The 18,595-nt window shown below is 41.9% G+C and overlaps 2 protein-coding genes and 1 long non-coding RNA gene across 10 annotated transcripts in view; 1 reads left to right on the top strand and 2 right to left on the bottom strand.

Moving 5' to 3' along the window:
• Nucleotides 1–18,595, bottom strand: part of LOC310827037 — a 75,397-nt gene that overhangs the window by 5,621 nt on the left and 51,181 nt on the right. The gene's annotated exons all lie outside the window — the stretch shown is intronic.
• Nucleotides 727–12,794, bottom strand: RIOK2 (RIO kinase 2). Of its 2 annotated transcripts, none has more exons than XM_083702376.1 (10): nucleotides 12,560–12,794; nucleotides 11,737–11,875; nucleotides 11,102–11,218; nucleotides 10,778–10,953; nucleotides 9,576–9,664; nucleotides 6,500–6,691; nucleotides 6,143–6,235; nucleotides 4,630–5,151; nucleotides 3,588–3,684; nucleotides 727–959 (listed from the first exon to the last, which is right to left on the bottom strand). In XM_083702376.1, exons 1-10 carry the CDS (start codon nucleotides 12,623–12,625, stop codon nucleotides 798–800), a joined length of 1,653 nt encoding a protein of 550 aa, XP_083558502.1. In that variant the 5' UTR covers nucleotides 12,626–12,794; the 3' UTR covers nucleotides 727–797. The 2 variants fall into 2 exon arrangements, with proteins under 2 accessions (XP_083558502.1, XP_083558503.1); XM_083702377.1 differs by lacking the exon at nucleotides 12,560–12,794 and adding an exon at nucleotides 12,364–12,510.
• LOC310826927 (uncharacterized protein) overlaps nucleotides 12,912–18,595 on the top strand; it is a 59,576-nt gene continuing 53,892 nt past the window's right edge. For all 7 annotated transcript variants that reach the window (XM_083702347.1, XM_083702346.1, XM_083702349.1 and 4 more), the window contains exon 1: nucleotides 12,912–13,175. In XM_083702347.1, the coding sequence (XP_083558473.1) occupies nucleotides 13,125–13,175 (51 nt within the window). In that variant the 5' untranslated portion in view covers nucleotides 12,912–13,124. The remainder of the gene's footprint in view (nucleotides 13,176–18,595) is intronic.

Raw genomic sequence — 18,595 nt, 5'->3', positions numbered from 1 at the left:
TGAGTAAACATATATGGGGTTGCAAAGTAAGGCAGTTGAGTGAAGGCAACAGGGTAACTTTAAACAGGATTGTGGAATGCTCAAATCATGTCAGATTTGAGCCCACGGATTTGCACTAGCCTTATAATCATCTCTAAGATTATTGCAGTTTGATCCCATGTTTTGTAAACTTGTGCTCATTTTACGCCTCACCTAATGGAGCCTACTATCTGAAAAGCACGTTTAGGTAGATTGCAGGCTTACATGGGCATCTAAGCAAAACAAATCCTATGCACCCAATCGAGGGAGTGTGCTAAACTGAACTCACTGAGCCTTGTGTCTATATGCATAGTATCAGATGGGTTATATTTTCAGTCCAGGCACCTGAAAACTGGGAGTTCGCTGCCCTAAGTTTGCTTTCTCTTACAATTTTATTCCCTGTGGAAGTTTTTGGCTTCTGTTTCTGAACAAAGCGGCATAGTAAATTGTGAGTGGATTCCTCTAGAAGCGGGCTTCCTGAAGGCCAAGTAGCATAGCCAGCTGGCTCCTGGGGCAGGATCTGGGCCACCATGCAAGATGGGAGCCTTCTGTTCTCAACAAGCATAGTGAAGCACTCCAGTAAGTGTGAACCATCTCAAGTAAAAAAAACAAAATCTCACGGGGCACATCTGAACTTGGCCTGCCACAGAGTAGGCCTTGAAGGCTTGTCTCAGGCTACAACATAAAGAACACAAGTTGACATGTTGGTTAAGCAGAAAGCCATCTCTTTCATTGATTTCCAAGGCATGGGGAAAAGAGGAAGATCTTTCTGTAGGATGTCAGCCCCAGAAGCTGGCTGTGTCCAAACTCGACTTGATGTTGTGCATGTGTTCCCGTCGCTGTTTTGTGTAAATGTTTGCTTCTCCTTTTTGCAACCGCCGTCTCAGAGCGGCTTTTTGCTGTTTCGTCAGCTGGCGCTTGATCTTTTGTTTTATCAGCTCCTGCAAGACATTTTCAAAACCCAGACGTTAGGTCTGGCTTGCAAGTCAAATGACCCTTTGAGAACTCAAAATAGGTTGGATACAAGGGGCGACATGGCACAAAACAAATGCACGGTTTAACGAGCTTTAACAGGCATCGGCTTTTCTGGAATTAATGAACAATAGTTTCTCAGTCTAAACAACCTGGGCAGGGTAAAAAAACTGGCCAGCGGCATTGTGCAACGACAGAGGGAAGACACGCAAAAGCAAGCTGGAACGTTTTCGAAATCTTGAGAATTTTGAGCTAGTTTGGAAGAATACTACTCCCCCTTGTGGCTGAGACAAGTAATGAATTCCTCACAAATTCCACTGATCTAGCTTGGCCATTTGTTTGCACGTGTCAGAGAATCAAGAGTTGGAAGGGACCACGAGGGTCATCTAGTCCAAACTCCTGCAATGCAGGAATCTTGTCCAATGTGGGGCTCAAACCCATGACCCTGAAATTAAGAGTCATGCTCTACCAACTGAGCTATCCTGAGTTCAATGTGTCAATAGAAGCTTTAGGTTGACTACAGAGCCGTGGTTCAGATATGAAAAGGACAGCCCTACACAGGCAGGAGCCAACGGGGCATAAATTATCAGAATGCAGGACTTTGGGCGGCTTCAAGGCCCCACTGCCACAAAGCTCACAGGGTGGCATGGCGTTGGGTCCAATCACCTTCCTTTGCAGGCAGCTGCTGCTCATTCACTGCCCTGAGCTCCTCGGAGGAAGGATGTGACCTTACAGTGAGAAATTGATATAAGCATCCCTATCACTCACCGATGCAAGCAAGAGGATTGGGGAAAATGCAAGTGACCCAGCTGTCAGCTGGACCTGTATCTAGAATGGTGAGAAGATGGGCACTTTGCTGGATGGGGTTGGTAAGAAAAAAACTTACTTCGATTTATAGCTTGCCATATCCCTCAGGCTCACAGGGTGGTTCAACACAGGAGCGCACATATGAGCATGGTTCAAGGGGTAAAATCCAGCTCGCAACACAACCCTCCGTTCATTGCAAAGAGGACTAAAGGAAGGTATTTCTACAGAGTGCAAGGGAGGGGAGCATTTGATAGAACAGGTTCTGTGCCCTTTGCCTGCATTTTCCCAACCTGCCTTTCTGTTCCAGTCTTTCCTTAAAAAGATCTGGTGTGCAAGCAATTGTTTTTGAGTACTGTTTCAAGGACACTTAAGAACAGTGTCTATGTGCAATTAGAATTCTATTGTTTTTGAGTTGTTGCTTTCCCCTCTTTCTGCAGAAATACTTCCCTCCTTTTGGTCAGTCTAGCAGCAACCATTTACTAGGAATTTAAAGAATTTGGAAGACAAAGAATTGTTCTCAGTCCATCCCTTTTGTCAGCAGATTGCTGGGCTCCTGGAGTGGAATGCACTGGCCCTTTCAGATTGTACTCTTAGGGTCTGGTATACTATTCCCAGTTGGTAATGAAAAAAGAAGAGAGCAGTGCCTTTGTCAGACAGAGTGCTCTCAGTCTAGTTGGGGGGTGTGTGTGTCCTGGTGGGTGTCCAAGAAAATAAAGAAGCAGATTCCCCCACCCTGCTTGAATAAGCTGGTGATTCAATCTGACCGACAAAAGCGTAGGACCCTTCTGTTTATGTTCATGATCTCTAATTGCAAAATTTAATTTAGCTTGGATGAAGTGTGTGTGTGTGGGGGGGGGTTTCCAACAGAATTCTCCTGTTACAACTATTTAAAAATGCAAGGCTCTTTTAGATCCTGTTAACAAATAAAAATATTGCTTGATCGCCTATATTAAAAGATAATGAAATATGAATCTCCACACTCCATGTTTTCCTCTAACCTTTCTCCACCCAGTATCCCAAGGTGCTCAGTAACGTATACAAGCCATATAGAGGCAGTTTAGGAGAAATGAAACCACCACAGCTCAATAAACACCTATGGAGTATACACATGAAGCATCAACCAAAGCTGCTAATATGCTGTTTGGTGTCAGGGGAAACTCTCCACACCCCTTGACTGTATGTAGAATACCAGCTGCTTGGAAAGCGGAGGTGGCAGTGATTCAAAACTGGGTTACACACAAGAGTGGCTGAAGCCCTGGAACCTTGGCATTATGCTTTAAGTGGAGCAAGATAATATTTTAATTTTAAAAAATATCTTTAACAGCGGAAACTAATGACCTTCAGGGACAATGACAACAGTTCATTATCTTAGGCTTTCAGGAGCAAGAACGGATCTGGATTTGACTAGAAGGTTTGACTTTTGCAAGTTTTAGAATAATTTAATTGTGCTTTCAAAAATCCCCAGCCATTTACACTTATGAATACAGAGAAAGAACCCTGTTTTTCTTTACCACCTGATCACTATAAGATGAAAGAAGGGTCATAGCTCAGTGAGAGACATAACAAGTTAACTGAAGGCCTAATCCACTGGCCTGCAACGTTCTAGTGAAATAAGCAGCCATGCTGGGGAAGATTTTGCGGGACTGAGCTCTAAGTCTTAGAGCATTAGGAAGGGAATGTTGAACTACAACTTCCACTAGCCCCAAGCTGCAAGGCTAGGGTTGATGGGAGCAGCAGTCCAATGAATTTCAGGAGGGCCACAGTTTTCTCATTACTTATGTAGAACTTACTGGAGGAATTGTTGAACGACTTCCCATACTGCCTACTGAAGTCATGCTAGTAGTTCTTGTCCTGTGGTCATTGATGTGACATAGGCTTTCCTCATTTCTGCAATACAGAACAGATGCTTGTCGTCAGCCATTTTTAATCCAACTTTTACCAATCAACTCTTCTGAGATGATTCAGTTGCAACATTTCCATTTAGAAACAGTAACTATTTCACCCAAACAGATATTGATAATGGACACAATCCACCAGGATATTCACCTACACAAAACCTGCGAGAAGGAAATAGGTTTGCTCAACAGACCTTCCAGTCTCATGGACGTTCATTTCATATGGCACGAATATTGTTGACCCAAAGGGGCTCTTGAATCTTTATTGCTTGAATACAGGCACTAAGATTGACACAGGCTCACTCTCTGCCCTAGCCTGCCATGCCTTGAGTGACTTCACTTCCAATGAAGGCAGCGAAAGGACCTGTCAGCCTCCTTTTGCAATCTCAGTTTTCTATGTAAGAAGCCAATAAAAGTCTCGTTTCATTAAACAAAATGCAGACTGGGCAGTGTGGTTAACTACTCAGCTTAGGCAATTTTGTTAGCGAGGGCTTTCCTGGCCAACAGAACTGATGAAGAGGGAACTGTATCTGAAAGCAGCAATAAGGCAGAGCCAGCACAATCTGATGCAATGAATAATTTGTGCTCCCTCCACTAGCACAGCAAATCAAGTAGGAGCAAGTTTACACGAGTACAAAATGTACGAGAGATTATAGCTGGTATCATTTTAAAATTTCTCCATGAGGGTCAAAGCATGCCAGTGATGAATCAAGTAATGTATAACATTTCTAACCAATTAGTCCCTGAATATTACATTGTAATGAAAAGGTCATTACACATGCTACTATTTAAAACACACCCGCTGCTTTGAATCTGATGGGAGAGTTTCGGAAAAGAAATATGCTCAACGCATGGGGAGCTTCCGTTTTGGAAAGAAGAAAAACAACCCAAAAACCCAGTATCTGAAGAACCCTGAATGATCAATATAAATTCATACCTGAAAGGCCTGAATTCTCTGTTTAATGTTGACAAGTCAACCAGATCAGGGCATTCATCTTCACAGTCCTTGTCAGCAGGCTCTTCTCCCTGACCTGTTTGATCTTCAATTTTGGTAGATTTTTCAATTTTCTTTTCATCCTCAGAAAAATCAATTACAGAGCAGCCTGCATTAGCCCTGTCTCGAGCAGCAATAATTTGCCCTTCAGCTTGTTGTAAGGCACAGGCGAACTCCCGCAAATCTAAACTCTGCTCACTTTCATCTGCGCTATCATCTTCTTCTTTGCTGCTTTGCCCCGAATCTTCGGTGGCATCTTCAACCTCCTCTGTGAAGTCCCCTTCGGTCTTTTGATCTGTGCCGCTACATAGTGTTTCTCCCCCTTCAGAACCTTGCGCATCAGGAGAACACGCAGTTTCATTGCCCTCATCATGAGGGCCGGCTGGGTGAAGAAGCTCATCATCTTCCTGCATTTCTTTGGTGTAACCGCTGGCTGCAATTTCGACATCAAGAGAACATGCCCTCCTAGCAATGCGGGAAAAGAGAAAAGTCAAGCATGAACTGAGTCTCCATTTAATGTAAGTACACTTTTAGGACAAAGTTATCCTAAAGTAATGCTGGACTTGTGATTTTATACCCATATGCTGAAGCACATTCTTCTACCCCCCCTACCCCCTGGTAGAAGAACTGGAATCCTAAGGTGCGATTCTGAAGCAGCTGTGTTCTGTAATCCAATAAAAAGATTAGCTGTCTGTTGCAAATAAATTCAGCTCTTTTTTAAAAAGGAGGGAAGAGGAGGATCAGATACTGAAAGGGATTGGATAATGACTGGAAGGAGGAACAGCGGGAGACGTCCTCTAGATCTAGGAGAGCGCCTTTATTGAAGAACAAGATATTGAAGAATAAATATGAAAAAAGATGGCAGTTCAGTGGACTGAAGCACATCCACCCTTTCACGATTATCAAACAGCATATGATGCAAAACAATGGCCTCTCTGCCATACAGCTTAAGAGAGCATCAGAAAATGACATATATATTTAGCGTAAGAGAGATGAATACACCAATAGCAAACATTTATCTGATCTGTATCTGGCACTAAAGTGACTTTACTTCTACTCTCTCCAGAGACACATTCTGATGAGAATTGTAATGCGTGACTCAGGCCATCACACAGAAATAGTTAATGCATGTTACTGTGATAGTTAAAGACATGCTACTGCGGTTGCAGAAATCATGGCTGTAAGCTTGTATTTCTATCCACAGAGCCTTGGTTCAGGCTTAACTTCCAGGAGTACAAATGCCTCTCTGGGAACAACCTGAATGCATTGTGAAGAGCAGCGTTTCCCATACTTGGGTCCCCAGTTGTTTTGGGACTACAACTGCTATCAGTGGTCAGGGATGATGGGAATTGTAGTCCGAAAGCAGCTGGATACCCAAGTTTGGGAAACATTGGTGTAGAGGTAGAATTCGACCTGCAAAACAACTCTTGGTTTCTAAACAGGCCCACAAACTTACCTAATGTCCTTGAAAGTTGGATAGAGTTCACTTTCATAGCTGAAACGTTTCATAAAGAAGTCACGAATGCATTTCACATCTCTGTCAAAGTACCTGAACAAAAGAAGTTTCACAGATTACTTTAAAAAGGCGCGTTCAATTTACAAACATCCCACTACCATAGGTTCTTCATTACTCAAGCATCAATTCTGCTTTTCATGCTTTTGAGCTCTTTTCTGGAATTTGTAAAACATCTTCTGCAGTCAACAGCCTAGTTCGCACGACATGCTAAGCCAGGCTTACCAGGACCCCACAAACCTGCTCAATGTCATCAAATGGCCACACCTTGATAATACACAGAGGCTGCTCATCACATACCATTCAGCATTTGGGTGAGATGTTGACACCATCTGTGGGAAATCAATCATTGTGACTCGATCTTCATTATCCAACATGAGATTGAACTCATTGAAATCACCATGGATCAAACCGTGGTTGGCAAGTTTCACGATTAATTCCATTAGCTCGCTATACAGAGAGGCAGGGTCTTCCAGATGATGGACTTGACATCTACGTGATAAAACAAAGCCACCAGAATATTACGAGTACGATCAAATGGATGCCCCAACTACGAGGGAAAAACCAATACTATTGTGCCAATGTGATCCATTGGGTAGTCCACTGAATTTGCGAAAGAGAGATTAAAGTCTAATTCAGCTGAAATTCACTCACAAAGCCTACTCAGTAGCTGGCCATCTGAAAAGTTAGACGAAAGGCCACACAAAATTGCACTTTTACGTAGAAGGGGTGTATTAGGGTTACATGGGGGTATTATTTGTTGATTTCACTGATTTACACAGCATGCCTGAAAAATGTGTGGTCATCACACGGATTAATTATCATGCACCATCACTTCTCAGCAATGACATGAGCTACTTTTCTCACATTTTCCCAGCACACTCCTTTGCTGGAAATAACATGTTTGAATCTCTCAAAGTATGAGTAACACAAACACACCTTAAGGCACAAGTGTGCAGCATGGGCTGCACCAAATAAGGCAGTTGTGAAAAGCAAGTTCCCCACGCCTTCCTTCTCACTACATCACACAATATGTGTTAAAGATGCATCTCCTGTGCACATTCTGTTTTACACGTATTGACCTTAATCACAACTCTGTTGGGGGCAGGGTGGGGAGCTGACTCCACAGTAACGTAATTACTGACTGGCGTCCGAGAATAAAAAGTTTGGGAAAGTCAACAATTATGGGTTGGACATCTTCCTCTGTGGAGAGGGGCTCCTTCCATTTGCTCCAATCCAGTGGAAGCTTTTGTTCCCATTGACAAAGCAGAGTAGAGAAGAGAGACCATTTTTAGTTATCCCGTTTCCTTCTGCAGCCCCTGTGCCACATACTATTCAGGAAGGTCCCCAGCCCTCTGAAACAGATTTTGGGCAGGGGACAAGGGGACTGGAGAGGGAATTGAAAAATGCCCCCCTCTAGTTTGTGGAGTTCCATCAAAAACAAGTCAGGATCCAACTCTATATTTTCACCTAACAAAGCAGTTTCTTCAGCTGATGACTTTGGATGATCATGGCTCACAGGTAACAAAGGTCTCCCTTTTATGCTATCAAGTCATCCTTTGTCTATTTTGCATTACCTTTCCTATATAATCTTTTAAAATTTAGTACAATAACTGCTGAACACTTCAAAAGGAATGCTCTTTTTTAATTCATGTTTAATTGATTCAAGTTTTGAAATAGATTCGTTTTTGATTAGGCAGCTCATATCAGATGCCTTACCATATCACAATTATAATGTGACCTTGTTTTTCAGCTGCAGCCAATTTATTTTGATCCAGGAAGACAAATGAAGGTCAGATTGGACACGAATGCCTTTAGCTGTGCAAATACACACAGTCAGCACATTAGTGGGCAAACTTCAGTGATCTTGTATTGTTTAAAAAATAATAATCCAAAAGACAATATAAAACCAGTGGTAAGTATTATAATTTATTGTCTCAGTAATAATACTAGTTATAATAAAAATCTGCACTATGCAATAAAATTCCAAAGAAATAAGATAATTAGCCCAAGCATTTCATAGGCATCTGACTGGTCAGTGTAAGTGTAACAACAGGATGATTGGCTAGGCGAGACTTTGAGCTGGGCGCTTCTGTGTTATTACAACAGTACATTTCTGACTTGCTATGCCAACATCTAAATGTGTAGAACAGACATACCAACCACATCCATTTTTCTAGATTGCAAGGCTATGGGTAGAGGTTTATTTAAAGTTTTTAGACATTCCTATTAATCAATAGGAATGCCTATTGATGCTTTGAATTATGGTGCTGGAGGAGACTCTTGAGAGTCCCATGGACTGCAAGAAGATCAAACTCATCCATTCTTAAGGAAATTAGCCCTGAGTGCTCACTGGAAGGACAGATCGTGAAGCTGAGGCTCCAATACTTTGGCCACCTCATGAGAAGAGAAGACTCCCTGGAAAAGACCCTGATGTTGGGAAAGATGGAGGGCACAAGGAGAAGGGGACGACAGAGGACGAGATGGTTGGACAGTGTTCTTGAAGCAACAAACATGAGTCTGACCAAGCTGCGGGAGGCAGTGGAAGACAGGGGTGCCTGGCGTGCTCTGGTCCATGGGGTCACGAAGAGTCGGACACGACTAAACAACAACATTAATCAATCAACTTGAAGGCATTATCTACCATTACAAAGAATTATATTGATGTTACTGACAGATGTGTTGGAAGAACTGTTTTTTAAAAAACCCAGCCTGGGGTTGCGGGAGGGTGTGGAGACGGAGAAGAAAAAAGTAATACTATGCTGCAGTCAGAATTTCTTTGATAGTATTTTGCTCAACAGGGAAAGAGCTCCATTTATTTCAAAAAGGAAATTACTTCTCACACATGTTGCTTTATATGGCCAAAAGAGTTCGCCTAGAAGACCCCTTTAAACCAATCTTTTCTGCTTTCCTTAATAATCCAGGGATTATGGAAATAATTACATGCTTTCTTAAGGAACTGTCTCTTCTGCATGCTTTAGTATGAAATGGCTCTAGTGAATATTTCCAAGTAATCAGCAATTTCAACACTGCTTAGATTTTGGTAATTCTTAGTTTTATTATTTAAGAAATGAAAGTCAAGGGAAATATACAGGTACAGCTTGCTTCCCAGTTATCAAAAATATAAATAAGGCCCTGTCATGTACAAAGTCAGACCAATGGCTTTTAACGAAAACCAATTACAGTACTGTCAATCCCAGCCTGCAGTGATGTCTAAGGTCTTTACTACAGGGGTTTTCTTAACTTTGATAAGTAAGAAAGTTACTATTATACTGCTGTTGCTTTGTCCAAACATCTACTACTAGCAATCTATAAACTATAAATCTATAAATCATATTGAACAGAAGTACCCCCGAGAAAATACCTTTATACTTACAAAGGGTAACCATTGACAAGTTCCATTACGACTGCGTGTCTATTGTAGTCATATGGTTTTGGAACAGGAAATTTTCTATCATGCAAAGCCTGGCCAAAAGAGGAGAAAAAAGGTATTTTTTAAAAATCAGTGCATTTGAGTTAAGTACGTATTAATATTCCAGTGTGTTAATGTACTCACTCAGAGTTTTAATGCTGAGTACTAGTTTATGGCACAAATGAAATAAGCTTCAGATAAAAGAAACGTACACCAGATAACAATAAAATAAAATCCACCATATTGTAAGAATGTGATATGGACATAAGAGGCCTACAGGATCTGACTAAAGTTCAGTACAATGGTACCTCAGGTTACATACGCTTCAGGTTACAGACTCCGCTAACCCAGAAATATTACCTCGGGTTAAGAACTTTGCTTCAGGATGAGAACAGAAATCGTGCTCTGGCAGCGTGGCAGCAGCAAGAGGCCCCATTAGCTAAAGTGGTGCTTCAGGTTAAGAACAGTTTCAGGTTAAGAACGGACCTCCGGAATGAATTAAGTACTTAACCCAAGGTACCACTGTATTAAGTTTCTCAAAGTGACTGACCAAATGCTTTGAAGAACCACAAGCAGACCATGAAGGCAACAACTCTCCCTTTCTCTTACCCCTTCAGCATGTTCCACTTAAAACTTGGAGATTCCACTTAGCTATATGGCTAATAGTCACTGATAGCTTTATCTTCCATGTCTACCCCCTTTAAAACCACCTAAGACAGACTAGGATTGAGAAGATCTAGGTTCAAAATACCTGCTCAGACATGATGTGGAGATTATCAGAACTAGGCACAGGATCCCCAATTATAGTTGCAATATAGACTTATGTACAGACAATAGAATGCTGCCAGTTTAATTTTCACGGCTTTTTCTGGTAACCTTTATTACGGAATTCACCTTTTTCACGGCGAACACATATTGAGCTGCCACTGGGCTAGCTGCTGCTTCAAAGATGGTACAGACATTAAAAAGAGCCCATGGATAACCTTAGAAATTGGATGGGGACATGTGGAAGTAGTAATCAGTTAAAAATGGGTCACGCCCATCATCTTGACAGGTGAGAATAAAGTTAGAGGAAGCCTGTGTAGACCTTTCTATAACTTCTGGCTGAAGCCTAGTTACAATGGGCCCAGATTTAGGAGAACAAGGGGGAAAAAAACCAACAGTACCTTCATGTAGGCAAATTCCTTCATTGCAGCAAGACGCGAAAGGTATAGCCAGGAGATCTTGTTTCTGTGCTTGTGGTAATCACGCTTGTTTTTTAAGTTCCGAAAGGATGTCCTCCCAAGTCTATGCAGCTTCAATGCAAGTTGCTGCTCTTCTTCATTTGCAACAATATAAATATCTTTAAAACAAAGATTCAGTCTAATTAGAAGCATGATAAAAAAATTAGCCTTTAACACATTCAAAATTTACGCTTTGGTACTTCTACTTTTTCGATATATCTGATACATTTCATGACCTCGTCCCCCAATCACAAAGCTTGAAAATACCTGATTCTTTTCCAACGCCCATCTGGTTTCCAACAGAACAGATAACTTGTCGAGAAGAAAGAGTTTTCAAGGCTAAGTAATCATATCCTCCATTAGTTAATCGATAACCTTGGACAGCTGCAGAAGTAAAATAAGTGCATCACATGACACTGTATTACTGTGTGCTTATCATTATGCAGTGTCTCCTTTTAAAACAGCAAAAATACTTAAGCAAAGTCAGCAGTCCTCCAAAGAGAACTTTTTCCCAACAATCCCTGTGATCCATAATTCTGTATTCAGAGCAACAACATGGAATTAAATGTGGGTATGAGTTGAAACAACTTATTCAAGGCACCTCAGTTGGCAACCAAATATACCAAATATTCCTGGTTTCCTCTAGTTTTCAACAAGTGATACCCAGTGGTTTCTGTCTGCAGGTAGAACAATTTCTGCCCATGCAATGGGATCTCTCCTTCCTCTCCTTCCCACTACATGTGCTTGGGAGCGTTGGAGAACTATTTGCCGTATGTACGAGGGGGCACAGTGGGATGAGAGGAAGGGGAATTTCACTTGTGCAATGTTGGCTATCAACCAATGGCGGCATTCATAAAAAATGCACTGAAATAACAGTGGGCAGGCACCCCATTTATACTCACTTTTAGTTCGTTCATAAGCCAAGAGCCTATGCTTTGCTAATTCTCTCAAAATTTTGTTACATCCCCCATGTTTGAGACTAGCAATGGAGGCAATCAAGCTGGCAGGGACTATTTCATGGTTCTTCATGCCCATTTCCACCTGCAACAGCAAAACATAGCATGATAAATACTCTTTATTTTGATAAGCATAGTTTCCTACATCATGCCTCCTGTTTTTGAACATATAGCCTCCTTTCTAGTGCTTGCATTTAATACTTTTAAATACTGGCTCATGCCCTCACAGAACAGGCGTTAATATGGATTTTTCAAGCATGAAGACATATATGCAGTTCTAAAAAGTTTGACATCTAAAGGCTACCCCATGTCTTTCTTCAATGAGATGCAGAGAAGGGTCTTATATGATGATTTTAAGATTCAGGCAGATTCAAGTGGGATGAATTCTGTAGAAAGACCACAGAAAACAAAATAATAAAGTGGGCTTGCAAAAGGTATTGGAAGAGAGGAAACTACTAATATTCAGCAAGATAATTAATAATAATAATAATATTCAGCAAGATAATTAATCGTCTTATTTTTTTAAATTTACATAACATTTCCTTATCTTTGTTGCTTGATGGACAAACTCACCCATGTTGAAGGTTAATGTCAATTTGCGTGTTTTCAGAAGCGCACAGGAGGTTTGCAAAGACACCCGCGGAAGCCGTGATTTCCCAGATCTCCACCACCCAGACCCGGCCTCAACCTGTTTTTGCCCACCAGGGACCAAGCCCTGGTCCAGGCCTCTCTCATTATTCCCTGGAACCAATCGCCAAGTGATCCTTACCGCAGTTAGTACTCTGAAGTGTTCTCGGGAAAGATAGCGAAGCAAAACGACGTTCAGCTTCCCCATGGTTTCGTCCGCCTAAACACCCCCCCCCCTTGAATGGAAGGTCCCAGCCACGCTCTGGACCCAAACCGCATGTGAGTCGGCCCGTAGCTTTTCTCCTCGTTGTTCCGCTTACGCACACACGCAGAGTCTCTGTCGGCTGTTGCGCACGCGCAAAAAAGACGCACGCAAACTGCCTTCTGCCATCAGGGCGGAGTTAAGTTCTTCGATGTGGGCGTGGTCGCTCTCCTTTCCTTCTCTCTCTCAGGTCCTTGCAGCTATGTAGACGCTAATCACGTCTTCTTTCACCGCATCGTTAACACTGTACGGCACGTTTATAATTCGAAGTTCAGCAATGTAAGTACGCGGGCACCTCAAACTTCCCGAGTTCTGTCCCCCCTTTAAATACGCCGTGAATGCTTGTATGTACCTGGCAGGACCCGCTGCCTAGGAAACGCGTCGCGCGGGAGGAACGGGCTGAGGAGAGGGCTTGTTGGCGGTGGCCTCTTTCGTTGAGAGAGCCATGGCTTCGCGCGGCGAGCGCCCCGTCCCTTTGCCTCGGGCCGCGGCCAAGGTAGCGTTCGTGGGAGAGTGTTTTGTTTCTTGCCAGGAGTCGGTGGAGCAGGCGGCGGCGTCGCTTTCAGTGACACAAAAGCTGTGACTTTACCCGCCATCCTTCAGACGGCCCGCCCGTCTGAACGATGAACACGTGTCAGGAGGCAGTCCAGCCCCTGCGCATGGGCTCACAATCTAATAAGCACGATATAAAAATGAAAAGGAATGGGGAGGGAAAAGGAAAGCAAGCTGCACCTTCACTGGCAACAGACAGGGTTAGACAGAACCCTGACCCAGAAACTCCAGCTGACCCAGACTGACCCAGAAACTCCAGCGGGTGCAGAATGCTGCAGTGAGACTCCTTACGGGGTCTTCACTGCGAGATCACATTCATTCGGTACTATACCAGCTGCACTGGCTCCCGGTGGAGTACAGGATCAGGTTTAAGGTGCTGGTTTTAACCTTCAAAGCCCTATACGGCCTAGGACCCTCGTACCTACGGGACTGCCTCTCCTGGTATGCCCCACAGAGAAACTTATGGTCTTCAAATAAAAACATCCTAAAGATCCCAGGCCACAGAGAGGTTAGGCTGGCCTCAACTAGAGCCAGGGCCTTCTCGGCTGCGGCTCCAATCTGGTGGAACACTCTGTCACAAGAGACTAGGGCCCTGCGGGACCTGACATCTTTCCGCAGGGCCTGCAAGACAGAGTTGTTCCACCAGGCCTTTGATCAGGGCGCAGCCTGACTCCCTCCTCTGGCAACCTGCACAGAATTTTGCTTAATCGGTTGCCATTAATTTGATTTTAATTAATTTTTATAATGAAATATTTTTAGAATGTGTGATTATTCGACTGTTTGATTATTTGATTGTTGTTAGCCGCCCTGAGCCCGGCTTCGGCTGGGAGGGCGGGATATAAATAAAATTTATTATTATTATTTATTATTCTGTCAGGTTCTTCCTCAGATGCAGGGAATTAGCATCATTATTATCTCTCTATTTATACCCCGACCTTTTACCCCGACAGTGAGTGCAGCCTCCCTGGGGCCCTAGGTTTCCTGGCCAATGGCAGAGATCAGGGGTGCCTCTCCAGAGGCAGCAGCATGTGAAGAGAAGCATTCTCTCTGGCGGGTTTTCTTGAATTTCTGAAGCAAGTCAGATATGGATGGAGTGCTAAACTCAATAGGAAGGGAGGTCCCCTTTAGCTTAAAAAATTATAAATTATCTCCTTTCATTATCCATATGGTGATCTTTGCATCTTAGCTGTTTTGTGTCTTCAGGTTGCTTCCCCCTCCCCCAAACAAAGTTCACAGACAAGATTTGCTATGTATGTTTTGTTTGAGAAAATTTCAGTAAAAAATCTTTCTTTTTAATGAAAAACGTAGCCCCCCCCCATGACATGTAGCACCCAGCACACACTCAAATTATGGCCATTGTTCGTTGTTAAGCATCAAGGCTAAGAGGTGAGCCAAACGAACATGACAAATAAATCTGAGTTGTTCTGGAACCTGCTGTAGGCTATATAATGGTGTGTATTCATATATTTTCATTAGAATAAAAGTGAAAATTTTCCAATTTTAGAGAGTTAACTCACTTTTAATTCCTAGATACTCCCTGCTGGCTTGCAGTGCAGAGTTAAACTTGCTGTGCCAGAAATAAGTCCTTTTAAGTTCAATGGGGCTTACTAACTAGTAAGTTGAAAATAGGGCAGCAAGTGCAAATGATAGGAGTGCTTCATTCTAGCTCAAAAGTAAACAAAAAGAGGGTCTCAATTCAACTGGTTTGCTTGGCACAGCTATAGTTCCTTCCAGAGAATAGTGGCCTGGGGTTGTGCATCCTGAGCGCTTTTGTGCTACGTAGGAGAAGATTATTAAATAGCAGAAGGTAGATTGTGTAGGATGTGGTCCCCCAGAGAATGTGGCTGCTGTTCAGAGTTGCTTCTGTCACAACAGCAATGCAAGGTTTGCACTAGTCTGCATTCTGTTTGAACTGTGTATCTTGATGCCCGTATTTCTTAGCTGATACGCCTGCTTTCTGGTCACAAAAAAATGGAAAGGGGGAGCAGGTTTGTGGTTCCACTGGCAATACTAAAACTGCTTAGTGTTGCTTCTCAAGGACCATCGTTCAGTGGTAGAGCACACACTTTTAAGAACATAGATTGCAGCCTTATACTGACTCAGACCGTTGTTCTTTTAGCTTGGCAGGGTTTCGGGCAGGAGTGTTTCCCAGTTTTACCTGGAGATGCAGGAGATAGAATCTGGATTGTTTTGGTTGCCGTTTTCTGAACCTTTTCCAACTCCACAATATAATTTCTGAGGTGATGTTACTAGATTGTACACACCATTCCAAATGCAGCCGCACCAAATCTATGGTGAGGCTGCGTTACAATTCTAGTTGCATCATTGTCCTAGGTTAGGATAATATGGCTTGGTTAGTTCAGGCTCATCCAGTGAGCTTTGTGGCTGAGGGTGATTTGTATTCAAGTCCAGCATTCTAGCCACTCATTTTGGAAAGAGAAATATTGAAGAGTGGGATAAAGCTCTTTTAATAAAAAATGAGAAATAAAATGCATTAATAAAGAACTGAGGCTTGCATTCATATTCCTATTTTAAAATACTGTTGAATGTGTATTTGGCAATACAGTTTCTATTTGATTGGTGAAATATAGAAAGTAGTTTGATCAATTCAGTGGTTTTGGGCACAGTGTAAATGCATTTTTTCTGGTGCTACAGTAGGTCAACTTAGAGCTGTTTTTTCTGGCTCAGCTGTCTGATACATTGAGCCATTTTTTTTGTATTTTCTAGCATTGAAATGAGAACTACTTCTGCCTTGTTATTTAATAAAATCCTCAAAATAGGTTTGTGTGTTAAATATAACTTGCAGGTGTCGGGCAGTAACATGAATTGTGTACATAACCTTAATTCAGAAAAATATAACATTGAAACACGCTTTGGAAGCTATTTAAAAGATTGGCATGATTCCGATAACAGACAAGCTACACTTTACCACACTGTTTTCTATTCTTGTAAAAACAAAAATGAAAATAAAACTGACAGTATCATAATGTGACTATACAAATCTATGCTGTGACCATATTTGAAATAATATGTACAATTCTGGTTACCACATCTCAATATTGTAGATATCAGGAAAGCAAAATGCTCAAGGAGATAGAGATATAATACAGTGGTACCTCGGTCTACGAACAGTCCTGTTAATGAACAATTCGGACAACAAACTTTGCAGAATTGGAAGTAGGTGTTCCAGTTAGCTAATTTTGCCCCGGAAGATGAACAGAAGCCGAACACCAGTGGCGGGAGGACTCAGTAGGGAAAGTGTTCGCCTCGGTTTAAGAATGGACCTCCGGAACAGATTACGTTCGTAAACCAAGGTATCATTGTAAAGTACTTTATACAGTGTAAGACAATCCTTGTTTTTCACTGGGGTTCTATTTCGGAGCCCTGTGTATGTCAACGGAGCATGTACGCCTGCTCCGCCATGTTCCATTCCTTTTCATGACATCTTTATGATGTTTTGGGGCTACTTATGGGTTAGGTGTAGTTGCGCATCATTCAGACACGCCTAAATCAGGAGTTGCCTCTATAGTTAAACTATGGAACTCACTTACGCAGGAGGCAATAATGACCACAAACTTTGATGGCTGTAAAAGAGGCTTACACTAATTCATGGAGGACAAGCTACTAGCTACAATGGCTATGTTCTTCCTCCACTGCCATTCTGCCTCTAAATACCAGTTGCTGGAAATTGTAAACGGGGCAGAATGCTGTTGTGTTCATGTCCAGCTTCCAGGCCTCACACAGGCGTCTGGTTGGCCACTGTGCGAACAGGATGCTGGACAAGGTGAGCCATTGGTTTGATTCAGTAGACTCATTTTTTATGTTTATTGATTGGAGCATGGTGCTAATAACACCAAGGTTGCAAGTTGGATCCCCTAAGGGACAGCTGCGTATTTCTGCAGTGCAGGGGGCTGGACTAGATGATCCTCAGGACCTCTTCATCTCTACAGTTCTATGATTCTCCTGTGATTTGGATGGCTGAGAAGGCTGAGCTTGATGCACCACTGGTCTACACTAGAATGACAGTTCTTTGTTAACAAATTAGGTATCAGTTTTTACACGGGTTGGGCCAGGAACTACTTTCTGGTCTACCCATGAGATGCAGAGAAAAACACGTTCATATTTAAAATGCATAGTTAGTATTAAATGTATATGAGAATTAGTCCAGAGAAGACAAGATAGATTAATTGTTCCATAATCAGGCTTCTGTTGACTTACAGCTTTGCGTATTCTTATAAATTCTTACTATTTATTAAGTATAGCAAGTTGCTAGGCTCCAGTGGAACAGTAGCATTTTTTTCCTGAGTTGAATGGATACAGATGCCAAGGACTGTAGCCTAGACTTATGTAAGCTGCAAAACTTGGCATGAACACCAAACATGATTTATAACCTTGTTATTGAAAGTGGCATCCATAACTGATATAAATCAGTTTCTACTGGTTTAGAAATATTTAGTCAGCTTGATATTTAATCACACTAAAACTTGAATGTTTTGACAATCTGGTTCTGTGAACCTAGGCAAATTTTATTCATAGTATAGTTATCTTTTCATTTAGCTTACTGAGAATAAGCATTTCAATCATTAGTGTACACCTGTCAATAAAAATCTAAATATGCAAGGTAATGAATTTATTTTATTAAAGTACTGTAAACAGATATATCCACAGTTCAGCCAGTAAGGGCACATTTAAACATATTGGATTCAGGCCACTGAATAACATTTCTGTGTTGATGTCTCATGTGGCCTGCCAGAAGGCATTGAACCTGTGGCATAATCACTGTCAGAGGGCTGCTACCCTGTTTTGCCTCACATGAGACTTTAAAATAAAAATAAAAATCTAAGGTGCTGAGCAACTGCAGTCTCTGTGTGAGTGGCTTAAAACTCATTTCATAGGTGAAATGGTAATTAACTTTTGTGTAACTTCTCCAGTGCACAATATGCAGTATACCTTATTTGTACAGGAAATATATTGCATTATCAAAGTCAGATGGTTTGTCAACATGTCAGAAAACCTTTAGCCAACTAATGTGATACCAGATGGCAAAAATTGTAGTAGGAAAATTTCCTGATCCATGATCAAAAGTATGCTGTTATAATTAATAGAATTCATGTCTAGAAAAATTACTGTAAACTGCCTCTCTCCCTTCTCTACTCTGGATTTATTCCATTAGTGATAGTATTGGATACCATTTGATATATTTTTGAAGAGGTGACTTGATTGCCAGTTTGCCAGTATTTATAATTTGGGCATGTGCTTTTGTCATTGATTGGAAATTATGGCAAATTAAGCTCTAATACCTCTTTGAACTGATGATAAGTGATAAATTCTTGAGGTCTTATGGGGCAAATATATACAGTAAAT

This window comes from Podarcis gaigeae (assembly GCF_964106915.1).
Source record: "Podarcis gaigeae genome assembly, chromosome: 11".
Classification (NCBI taxonomy): domain Eukaryota; kingdom Metazoa; phylum Chordata; class Lepidosauria; order Squamata; family Lacertidae; genus Podarcis; species Podarcis gaigeae.
The sequence above is the reverse complement of the archived record's forward strand: the minus strand, read 5'-3'. Positions and strand labels throughout refer to the sequence as shown.